Here is a 12,721-nt window from a genome sequence, read left to right on the forward strand (position 1 = left end):
CTTCATATGCCTGTGTGATCTGATCTACGGTGCCCAGTATAGCTTTTGTGTCCCTTTCCTTTCTTCCACTATTCCCTCTGATGCTCAACCTGCTATTTATCTTTCAAAATTTCTTCATACCAAACATAAAGAAAACATCTTTGTGTTCCAGTGTTTGTGATACCCAGAGTCCTCCAAAGCATGGAATTCAAGGCAGTGGCCCCAGCTCAAGGGTGATGCTGGGTGGGAGGGAGAAGCATGTTCCTTGGAGTACTGCCGTTCAAGTGTAGTGACCCAGAAAATTTAGGTACCCACCTGAAATATATTTCCTACAGGCGTTTATGCTTCTTTACAACCAGTCCTATTTTATGCTTTGTTTTCTGGGGGTCAGTGGGGGAAAGGACAGCTATAGCTGTAAGACATTGCCAGTTACTTTCAAATCACTCCTTAGCAAGGGAAGAAGGAAATAGACAACATATAGGGAAGTTTTTGGTAAGGCAATAGAGACTGTAGTTCTTTACTTGATAAGAAATGCATGTCGATGTACCTGCTAGTTGTGGGTACAGATCACTCTGGGCAAGTCCTCATCACAATTGATGCCTACTCTTGTAATGCCTGTTCTGTAGCAGATTGTTTTGGTACTGTAAGTAAATGAACCTGTTTGTCATGAATGAACTCTTCACCAAACAGGGCGTTTTTTCAATTCCATGTGTTAATGGGATATAACTCCTCATCAAGTGGAGAAAATACCTGTGAAATGCTTGTTGTGTAAACAAAGCCACTCCAGGCCTCATCAGGATTCTTAACTCTTACAACTTCTGGTTGAATCATCTCTGATTGAAAACTCAGATGCAAAATTGATTAGTGATTAACAAACAGCACCTGGAGTCACACTCTCTGGGTTAAAAACCCCAGCTTCACCAATTATTAGCTGTCTAATCTGCAAGTCTCAATTTCCTCATCTATAAAATGGAAATAATACTTCCATCTACATTAAAGGTCTAGTAGGAGGTTTAACTCAGTGAAGCACACACATACACAGACACACACACACAGACACACTGCTTAAAATAGTATCTGGAACAAAGTAAGCACTTAATACCTATTTGTTATTCAAAATGCACAGTTAGCACATGTGGCTCAATGTTTTAGTGCCTTTATTTTAGGTGATGCTGAAAAACCTAGATAATACTCAAATCTTGCATGAGCTAATCAATAGATGTTACCCAATGTTACTCTGGAGGAAAAAAAAAACACTAGTTTTCAAGTGTACTAAACTCATGTTAGTGAAACTTCTGCTCATGATATGACCTTATATTGAACTGATATCTTGGAAAATCCATAAGAGCACCATTCTTGAGCAACAGTCCTTAAATAACTTATTTTAATGTGCACAGAAACTCACCATTCATGAGCAAATAGCTGTGGTTACCAGATTGTAATGCCTACTGGTGCCAAGCACTGTGCCAGATGTTCTCCACATATTATCTGATGTGATTCTCACAACACCCATGAAATAAAGGTAGTGAAACAGTCTTTTAATATGGGACTATTGCTGGGTGTGCTGGTGCATGCCTGTAATCCCAATAGTTTGGGAGGCAGAGGCAGAGGCAGAAGGACTGCGAGTTCAAAGCCAGCCTCAGCAACTCAGTGAGGCCCTAAGGAACTCTGAGAGACCCTCCCTGAAAGTAAAACATAAAAAAGGGCTGAGGTTGAGTATTCAATCCTTGATTTCAATCCTGTTACAAAAAAAAAAGAAAAGAAAAAGAAAGAAAGAAAGAAAAAAGAAAAATTGAGCCCCAAAGGAATAAAGTCACTCTTTCTAAAAATCACACAACAGTCATGCAATTGAGGGAGCTAGGATTTGAAGTGATGTCTATTTGATCCCCAAGATTCTATTACTCAACTGGAGCACAAAGAAAATATTCTAAGAGTGCTAACCCAAACTGTTTTATGGATTGGTAAGTCAACTTAATGCTCTGCAAGGCTCAGAGAACAAGGGCTTGGACAAATGGAAATCAACAAAGGGGAGGGAAACAGTGTAGTACCACTATCAGCTGAGCAGGAGGTGAGGTAGGGAGCAGGCATGTAGCTGTACCATTTTTGCTGCACTATTCTAGGTCTAGCTGTAGGCAGTAGTGCTCTGGAACCACAATTGCTAGAGAGATTTTGAAGTAAGCACCATTTCCTTAGTAATATAGGTTTATATCCTAGAAGGGCCTGTAATAGTGTTCATCTTGCTTAAATTGTTATCTTTAGAAACCTGACTTTCTAACTCGAGTGTTCCATTTCATAAAACTACTGTCTTTGAAGGGATATCTAAGGTTCCTCAATAAGAGGGACCTAAGGGACTGATCTGCTCCAGGATTCTTTCCTTAAGAAGCTCTACTTTTACATCATCCATGATAAGGTACATTTAGCTTCAAATAGCTCCAGGAGAAACCATACATTCTATAATTTTCCTGGGTAGAACTTGAAACATTGGTTTGGGCCCAACTTAGCCCATGCTGCAATTCAGGCATAGGATATTTTGAGATTTCCCACTGAATTATCTATGGAAAAAATAAAAATGGGTAAAGGCTGAATGGGGAATGTTTAAATCTCTTTAAGGGACAACCTTTTGAATATGTAATGGATAGACAAATTAGGAAGTACAATAGGCCCTCTGTATCCTCTGATTCTGCAACCATGGATTCAACAAAGATAAAAATATTTGTAAAAAATGTGTCTGTGCTAAAAAATATGCCCTTTCCTTTATCATTAATCCCCAAACAAAACACGTAACAATATATGTAGCATTTGCATTATATTAGATATAATAAGTAATATGGAAATAATTTATCATGTCACAAGAGGACATAATAGGTCGTATACAAGCATCATTCCATTTTATAAAAGGGACTTAAGTATCAATGGATTTTTGTATCTCTGAGGGGTCCAGAAATCACTCTCACATAGGCACCAAGGGATGTTTTTTTCCTTTTCTATTAATTAAAATAAGTCTTCTATAAGGATCTTTACTTGTCAACATGCAGAATTGTTTTGGAATTTCTGTCTATTCTTGTAAACAATCTTATAGAGCTGATTTTTTACTAATTCATATGGCCTCGCCTTCATAGAACCTTAAGTGGTAAGATTTTACTTTCTTCCAGTTTCCTCTCTCCTTTATAATGAGTCCTTTCTAGTGCTGACTGTCTCTCTAGTCTAGTTAAGCTCATTTGCTCTGGCACTATCCTTAGGTGTGCAGAACAGTTCTTCAGTGCCCTCTTTATGATAACTCTTTATACTTGAGGAAGGTGATTAAACTGCCTCATGGCTCTCTTTCACCAGGATAAACAACCGTAATTCATTTAGCTTTTCCTCGCAGGCCCTATTTTCTAATGCTTTAATCATTTTTTTGCTGCTCATCTTTGGATCATGTCTAATTGCTTTGCAACTGTTTTAAGATACAATCTGATGAGCAGGCCAAATACAGGGTTTGGCCTTGGCTGAATATTTATTTAATGAGTAACTTATGAATTGATGGAGGTGGTTCAGTATAGGGGCATGAGCACTGTACTAGGAGTCAAAAGACCTGAGTTGTGTCCTTTCTCTGCAATTTAGAGGGATTTGGCAGGCAGCCACATTTGGACAAGTCATCTAAATGTCTCCAAGCCTCAATTTGTCATCTGTGTTCTTATGATAAACATATCTTCCCTGCCTGCCTCCCATAGTGAGGTTCAAATGAGATAATCTATGTGAAAATACTTTGTTTTAGTATCAAAGCACTGTACAAACAATGTTTCAGGAAACTTTCTAAATACTTTGCATATATTAGCACATCTAGATACAGTTTTCATTCCCATTTTAGTAAGAGGAAATGGAGGCATTAAGAGTCAAGTAAATTGCCCCAGGTCACACAGCTAATAAGTGACAGAATCCATGCAAATTGGCTCCAGAGTCCATGCTCTGACATGCTATGCTATGCTGCCTCTCTAAATAGACATTAAAGGTCCAACGAAGCTATATCATTTACGAGGCTTAATCTTCAAAAGCAGCCCATAGGTATATTTAACTGGGGTAGAGAATCTATTTATTCCTGACCTTTTCCAAAGCTAATGTTTAGATTGGTCTTTGAATGAAGTCAGCTGTCCACCAGTGGAGAGAGCTTCATGAGCACAATATACTATAGAAGGTACTCTATTTCTTTTCCTTCTTCTTCTTCTTCTTTTTTTTTGAACCAGGGATTGAACTCAGGGGTGCATAACCACTGAGTGACATCTTCAACCCTTTTTTATTTCGAGACAGGGTCTTGCTAAATTGCTTAGGGCCTCCCTAAGTTGCTGAGGCTGGCTTTGAACTTGGCATCCTCCTGCCTCAGCCTCCAGAGCCACTAAGATTACAGGCATGCACCACCATGCTGGGTTATAGAAGGTACTTTTCATTTCTGGATTCAGGATCTATAGTTTCTATAAATTCTCTGATCTCCAACGACCCTTTATGGTTTCATCTGTCTCTAGATCTATCCTTTTCTCTGTTAATTCTTAGAGCTGTTATAAATGTTAAGTTATAGATTAACTATTATAGATATTAAAGGCAGATTAGTACCTAATTGAATCTTTTTCTTTACTGCTACATGAATAGTTGAGAGAGTTATAAAAAGAGCTTTGAGAGAAATGTTAGAAGAATATTGATTTGCCTTATAAGTGTTTGAACATTCACAGGAAAAATAAGAACTTACATCATGAAATATAGAGATTATGCTATATAACATTATGTTGAAGACCTGCTTATATTTGAAAAACTGCACAAATTTAAGTATTTTCATTAACACCCATTGGCTGTAGAGTATAATATTAACTTTATGCCAAAATCTGATCTATTGAGAATGATATTATAGTGGTATAATAGGCTATTTTACTTTGGAAGCTAGTATGAAGCATCATTTTATGTGGGACTGTAGAAGCTTCCTTCCATGAAAATAACCTCAAGGAAAGTTGAAAACACTTGGGAGAATTTGATACTGATTGAGTTATAAATGTTATCATTCTAATTAAGGTCTGTATATGAATTATAAGTTTGTCAGAAAATAATTAAAAACTAACAAGAAAATTGATATATCTCTTATTAAATATTTAAAATATTTTCTTCTAAAGAAATATCAAGTTGAAGTTATGTAAATAATTTGTTTAATGAGAAGTTGATTTTATATAGGAAATAAATTATGGAAAATATATGATTTCATTGGAATAGGTTTAAGCAGAGAGCTGTCATTTTTAACTTTTGAAAATGTGTACTTTTACAATCACATCACATGGCTGCAGGTACTTTTTTGACTCTAGGTGGAAACACGGCAAAATTTCAGTGGGACTTACTGAAATGTGCTTGTCCAATATCCATCCATCCTTAACTATGTACCAGGTACCTTATTGGGCATGGAATATATAACAGAGAACAAGATAAGCTGGGTTCCTACCTTATAGAACTTATGGCCTAGTGAGAACTCCTTAGATGGCAGAGAAAGCAATCATCAGTTGATAGTTTTATGACAATTTTTTGAAAGAAGGAAAAAGAATAAAATTGTGTAAAAGCATTTTGAGGGATACTGTGAATGTGCAAATAGAAGAAAGGAATACAGAGAAGTGTGATATGAAAAGAGAACAGAATTTTAAAATAATGCCAATTTATTTTTCCTAAAATGTACAGCAATAATGATTATTTTTTCTATAGCATTTTATGTTCTTTAAAACAATTAAACCAATCATGTGATGTAGAGAAAGTTTATTTTTTAAGGGTTCAAGACACTTTAGTTATAGAGAATTCAGAGCTCTACCTATCACTTTTTCTATGGCATAGAGGTGAAAAATCCCAGACTCCAGCATAAGGTCCTATAAAATCCTAAATACTAACAGAATATAAAATATTCAAGAATCCAAACTTACTAATACAAAAGAAGGAAAACAAAATACCATGAAGATGTTCCTCTCTTTGGGCTATTAAGTAGGTCACCCACTAAAAGGCTATTTTGGTATAAAATTTTAGAGGGCATGTAGTACATACACCAAAATCACTGACCTGATTCTTCATTTTCAAGATCTAAGAAAATCAAAGGAAGTGTTTTTTTTTTTTTTGGTGATGGAGGAGGGTGATGGGACAGAGGAGGGCAGGTCATTTGTGAAGCTCAAGAGAATGTTGGGAAACTTGATTTAACCAGGCTAATGCTCTACATTTTCTATGAGCTATGATTCACTAGAAGTAATGCTATTCTTAACAAGGGGGCAACTTTGTATTTCTATCATGCAGAATCAGCAATTTCTTTTCTTCCTTCTTCTTCCATCTCTCCTTCCCTCCCTCCCTTCTTTCCCTTCATTTCCTTTCCCTTCCCTTCCCTTTTCTTACTTATTATTTTTTTGGTATTCTTTTCTTATGGGGGCTTATATGACAAATTATTAGTATTTAATTTGCTACAATGTAGTTCTCCCAGGAGATGACTGCTCATTATAATTTACATCTCTGAAGCTGTTTTGGCATCCAGGTACACTGGGATCAAATTAGAATGTAAATATTTCTCTTATAGTTTTGTTTATGGAGGAGGCATGGGAACTTTGTTTGTAACTGACAAATTGGGACTTCTGAGGAATATAACAAAATTTTACTAGTTTTCAATTTGAGTCTTTACCCTAAACATAGTATTCATCTGGCTTAGGGCAGAATATTTCTTCTATTTTTTGAATATTAAATTTAAATATTCAAGCTTGATAATGAATGCATTTTAACCCATTGAATTGTGTTTTTCCCTAGTCTAATTATCTTTTATTTTATTCACACTTTTAAAACCATGAACACTTTCATTGTATACCATATTACTTTTAAAAAATGTTTTTCAGGGGCTGGCATTATGGGTCAGTAGTAGAGCGCTCGCCTCACATGTGTGAGGCCCTGGGTTCAATCCTCAGCACCACATAAAAATAAATAAATAACATAAAGATATTGTGTCCATCTAAAAGTAAAAAAAAAATAAAATAAGGTGTTTTTCTATTATACACCCACATATTCTCTTTCTTGCAATATCCCAACAGAAGAATAATGTGCAAAAATATAGATGGTTAAAACTCGGTAAGTATTGCCCTGATAGTATGCCTACCAATATTTGTCAAGAATGGCTGGTGATCTCTGGAAGAGTCTAGGAAGATTGTATATTCAAGCAATAAGAAACAGAACTCCTACTGTTCAGCCCTATCTAATCCCCTGTCTGTACCATGTTGGGAAGAAGGTGTAGGAAATGAAGGAAATTTCTTTGAAATAGGTATATTAAACAGAGGTGTGGAAGGGTGTGTTTATATGACACGTAGCATGAAATTGCAGAGACATTTAGATTAATCATGGTATGCAATTTTCAACAGGTTGGATTTCTTTTCTTTCCTTTTTTTTTCTACAGTCACTGGGGAGGAAAAAGGATTAGAGAGACTATCAAAAACTGTTGGCAAATTTAGTCTGTTGGCTAGTTAATATATCAGAAGATATGGGGACTGCTTCAGGAAGATGATTTAACATGTTGGCTGGTAGGTGGAATAAATCTCAAATGTACCTGTTCCAAAATTGTGTTAATCCTTTCAACTTCACAGTCAATCAAATATCGCTTTTCCTGTCTTCTGTCCATTTCTTCAATGATGCGCCTGAATTCTTGGATGTCCTTTATGTTTCCCACGGACCTTGCTGTCACTTGCCAGTTGTTTTGCACTGCTGCTTCCATAATCGCTTGTAGGATAGAAAATCCTGAAAGAAGGGGAAAGAGCTACAATGATTTTTTTTTGTTTTAAAAATATTTCTGTAGGTATTGAAGGTTCTACTGAGTTTCTATTAATAGTTCATTGGGTCCCTTTGAAATTTATCCACTGGGGAGAGCAAGCTTACTCTCAAACCTCCAGACAGTTGGCACCTCCATTTTGTTTTAAAGGAAAAAAGATCCTATAATTTGTAGGCACCAATCCAGATGTTTATTAAGTCTCTGCCTAAGAAATCACAGATGAATTATAGGACCTAATTGCTTTTATTGATGTGCATTATAATATTTGTGGAATGAATGACAGAACTTCTTCTTTATATCTGGCTATGATTTTTCCTATTGCAATTGAAGCTCATTTTTTTCTATCTTTCACATAGCATTTTTTTTCTATCTTTCACATATTTCCAATCTTCAGAATAGGAAATAACTTTAGTAGAGATAAAGCCTTATTATAACATGGCTCTGCCTTACATGGATGTGACTATTCAACAAGTAAATTATGTCTCTCACATAAAATCTGACAAATACAGTCTATAACAAACACATCATACTTGATTACAGCATTACAAAAAAGTTCAATCATGACAAGTCTTCATGAGTTCTTCCTATTTCACAATTAAATTTACCAGGAATCACTGGTTCCTTTTTAGTTATTTTACACCAGATAACTATTAGCAACTAACACCCTGCATCTATGTTGAAAGAGAAAGAGAGAAAGTTTGACATGTCATAGAAGTCATTGTTGAAGGATCATGAATTTTGGGTAACCTATTTGAAGTTACACTTTGAGAAATTGGGATGAGCAGAACATCTAACTTGTGAGTCAAAGGTTTTCTATGTACTGGTCTTTTAGAGCAGTCATATCTCTAATATTGTATTATGCCTATACTTTTGCTTCTGGTATGAATCAATAAGCTGACTATAATTTCATCAAGTAAAGACATCACTTTATCGGGCTGTTATCAAAAGCACCTCCCTTCTTCCCATAAATCACAATAGTTTTGCATTATATTCAGGTAATGACTAACGGGAGTGGGTATTAGGGACAATTTACAAAGTCAAAATGACCTGTGGCATACCAAGTGGACCACAGGAGGAGTAGAGAATGGAGGAAGATCGGGTCACCCTTTGAACACATTCCAAGCTCTATGCTGTCTCGAGCTCATCCTGTAGTAGTAAGCAGGCTACAGTGTGGAATTGTCCTCACTGTACCATAGAAAATGGTATTGACATTTGGGTAGCATGCTTCAGGGAAATGGCAGCAGTGACTCAGCTGGTCATTATGACTCCTTTGTGTGCTGGGTGTATGCAGGAAGATCACAAATGAGACCCAAGCACTTGGTAATTTCCAAATGAGCAATTTCAGCACAGGAGCTCAAAATTACAGATCAGAGTAAATTACCGTTGCTTTAAATGTTAATTCTTACTCTTTTTAAACCAACCATGCATATTTATTTCTTAGATTTACATTTTCATGTGAGTTTTCAATGTGCTCTCTGCTTCAGTGGGAGTTGAGGGCACATGGTGGGCTAAGGCACGGGATTAAGAAATAAACATAGCAAGAAAGAGATTAAAACATTTGACAAGCTTTCTTAAGCAGTGTATAATAAGGCCTCATTATTTTGAATCTCACCAATTAAGAATTTATAAAAATTCAGCAAGGACTGGGTTGAATTTTACTTCTGTACTATTTATGAACAAAGTATTGGCTGAATAATAATGGTAAGGAAATTACACAGAGAGTCATCAGTATATTTAAAGTAAACTGTTAAAAAAGCCCTTTTCCAAATACAGGTACTCATGTGTTGAGTCAAAATCTAAATTTTTGTAATCTACTCATTTGTCCTATACCACCATTTGGAATGATATGGAACAAGTTTAATCCATTTTCCATGTGACAGTCCTTCACATTTTTGAAGACAGTTAGCATGTCTCTGTTTAACTTTCTTTCTTCAAGTTAAAAATGTCCTGATCCTTCAACAATTACTTCTATGACATGTCAAACTTCCTCTCAGTTCTGTCTCTTTCCTATTGATATTTGTCAACATTTTGTCGATCCTGAGAATTCAGATATGATCTGACTAGAGCAAGAGGAATGCAATAGGATTGTTGTTTGCTGTCATGTTGGTTATTTTAGTAGCCTAGGATAGCTAAAAATTTCAAAGAACCAAATTATATTGTTAATTATTATTGAGCTTGAATTCAAATAAAACACATCATTTCTCCTCATAAAACCTTTGCTTTGTAACAATTCACCATTCATATGTCAGGATTCATCCCATTCTAATCTGTTTTTATGTTCCTTTCTTTAATCTGTCACCCCATTCCAGTCCCCATTTATTCCCTGTTTTCATGTTCTTTCAAATCTGGAAAATGGTTTCATCCGTTCGTTCAATACTCTCATTATTATCACTACCCGCATATCCTTTTACCAGGTGGACTCTACTACCTGTGGACATTTCTGGATGATTTTCTTTCCCCTGATGAAAGCTTCCTTTATTGATGTCTCATCAATTTCTCAAGAAATGAGTAGATTTATATTCAAGGTAAAAAATTATAAGCAATGGATAAACTGTATCACAGAAATTTAAAAATGCAAAGTAAGCCAGATAAATACATTTATAGTACATACACATGGAATATTATGCTGCTGTTTATAAGACAGTTTAATGAATATGCTAACAAGGAAATATTTCCTCTATATATGTGTATCATGTAATGAAAAAAACCTGCAAAATATAATTTATACTATAATTCCATTTTTTTTGTAGAAAACCCCATATGTTTGTGTATGTATAGAAAAAAATATGAAGGAGTTGGCAGAAGTTATATTTGAGATATAGAATTACCAGGAACTTCTACTTTCACTGTCGTTTGTTTATATATTATTTGTCTATTTTATAAGAAGCAAGTATTAAGTGCAAAAACAATATAGATGAAAAAGTACAACTCATGCTGTCCTCTCAGAGCATAAGTTCCTGAAGGACATGGATGACAAAGGAACAACTGCTTCTCTATGTGCTGCTTACTGCCACAAATGAAAGTTTCCTTCTTTTTTGCCATGCTGGGGATGGAACTGAGCGCCTTACACAGGCTGATCAAGGGCTCTACCAGTGAGCCATATCCCCAGCCCAAGAGACCTCTTAGTAAGAAGTGATTTTTTAGATCTTTTTATGCTTTTCTTTTTAAAACCATGTGAATGAATTACCTATTCAAAAAATAAGTAGAAAAAAAGCACACGTTTTTTGGTTTTGTTTGAAAGAGTGTGTGTCAGGGGCCTCCTGAGCTATGAGTTTTGCTTGCATTTTCAGAGTAAGTCAGAACTATGGCTTAACACTGCAGTGTTTTTTTAACATGCAGAGTTTCTCTATGTCTGCTTTAGCATGTGGCTGTTGCACTCTAGAACCCTGGGGGAAATGGTTACCTAGGTTCAGTACATGTCATTGAGCAATCCAACCAAAGCTTTTGTTTTCATACTTAATTTATTGTAGTTGACTATTCTTGTTGTTGCTGACCAGAGAGTAAAGAGGAGCTCGAGGGAGGGAAAAAAGAAAAGGTCTGACTTGGGGAGACAGAGCAAAAGCAGGTGCTGGTACTTGTAAGAGGTGAGGTTTGTAACAAAGCTCTGGCTTTGTAAAAATAAGCCTGCTGTTTTAGCAGCCACAGAATTGTCATCCACTCTGTGTGAGCTTTAACATGCCCAACTTTGCAACACTGAAAGCTGCTTTTATTTGAGTAGCAAATCCTGTCATCCTGATTCCAGACCATTAATGCTGTTCACCTTCTTTTTCTTCTTCATTTTAAAGAATGGGATTTATCATATAGGTAACTGGGCAAATGCTGCATTGTCATCTGCATTCAACCAAAATAATACAAAAGCATGAAATAGAGGAATAGGAAGACAATTGTGTGTGAACAACTGCTATAAGCAATCCAATTCTATTGGACTGGTTGTTGGGCTATTCAGGGAAAACAAGGATACTCTCTTGGTAAAAGGCAGTGGAGTAGATGCTGTGCTGTACACCCAGGTCCTCTTCCAGCACCAAAGGACACTTACACCTTCAGCTCTTGGGATAGTTCTTGGTGGAATACAGCTACCTAGATTAAGGTTATGTCCTTCTTAGGGCAGTCTGTGTGCAATGACTGGTTGCAACGGGGTTTGAAGGCACAACCTCCTTACCCTTAGTGGGATAACTCTAAAGGGTCATCCAAGCTTTGGAGCTCCCCGAAGACTAAGGCTGAGAAATTGTTATGACTGTACTATAGCCCATATCCTGCTCAAACCTGCATCCTTCTCTCCCTGTCACAAACATCAATAATAAGCATATTCCCCAGTGAACTTTTTGCATGTGTATCTCTAGTTCACAGCCTGCTCCCAGGGGACTTGATCTGTGACCATTAAGTTGATTTCATGAAAAGGATGGCAGTAGATACAAAATGTTCTCAAATCTACAATTGTTCAGGATTTTTTTTCAACATATAAAAAGTGAAAAACAACTTCACACTGAACCAATTTAGTATTTGATCTGAAAAAAAAACACAGAACAATAAACAGAATATTGGTATGTGGGAGTTGGTAATGAATATATCTAAGGAAGTACAGTTGAAGAGAATTTTCTTCTTTCTAGTTTGCATCTTCTAGTAGGGGTTATCACCACCTGTTCTTTTTTTTTAATAGAGAGAGAGAGGAGAGAGTGAGAATTTTAAATATTTATTTATTTATTTATTTTTAGTTTTTGGCAGACACAGCATCTTTGTATGTGGTGCTGAGGATCAAACCCGGGCCGCACGCATGCCAGGCGAGCGCGCTACCACTTGAGCCACATCCCCAGCCCACCACCTGTTCTTACTCAGGAGCATGTACCAGATTTCTCAGAGCCACAGTGTCTCTACTTCTGACATGGTCTGATATTGATGAATGAGTTTCACAGAAATGTCAGCATTTACAGCAATTTGTGCCCAGCAGGGATTCTCAGA

General features: G+C 36.3%; 1 protein-coding gene across 7 annotated transcripts in view; it reads right to left on the reverse strand.

Annotated features, from left to right (window-relative positions):
* Positions 1 to 12,721, reverse strand: part of Gria3 (glutamate ionotropic receptor AMPA type subunit 3) — a 280,239-nt gene that overhangs the window by 142,357 nt on the left and 125,161 nt on the right. For all 7 annotated transcript variants that reach the window (XM_058571555.1, XM_058571572.1, XM_058571563.1 and 4 more), the window contains one exon: positions 7,547 to 7,734. In XM_058571555.1, the coding sequence (XP_058427538.1) occupies positions 7,547 to 7,734 (188 nt within the window). The remainder of the gene's footprint in view (positions 1 to 7,546; positions 7,735 to 12,721) is intronic.

The sequence above is a fragment of the Marmota monax genome, unplaced genomic scaffold, assembly GCF_021218885.2.
Source record: "Marmota monax isolate L192 unplaced genomic scaffold, Marmota_monax_Labrador192_F-V1.1 WCK01_AAM20220418_F8-fsc00054, whole genome shotgun sequence".
Classification (NCBI taxonomy): domain Eukaryota; kingdom Metazoa; phylum Chordata; class Mammalia; order Rodentia; family Sciuridae; genus Marmota; species Marmota monax.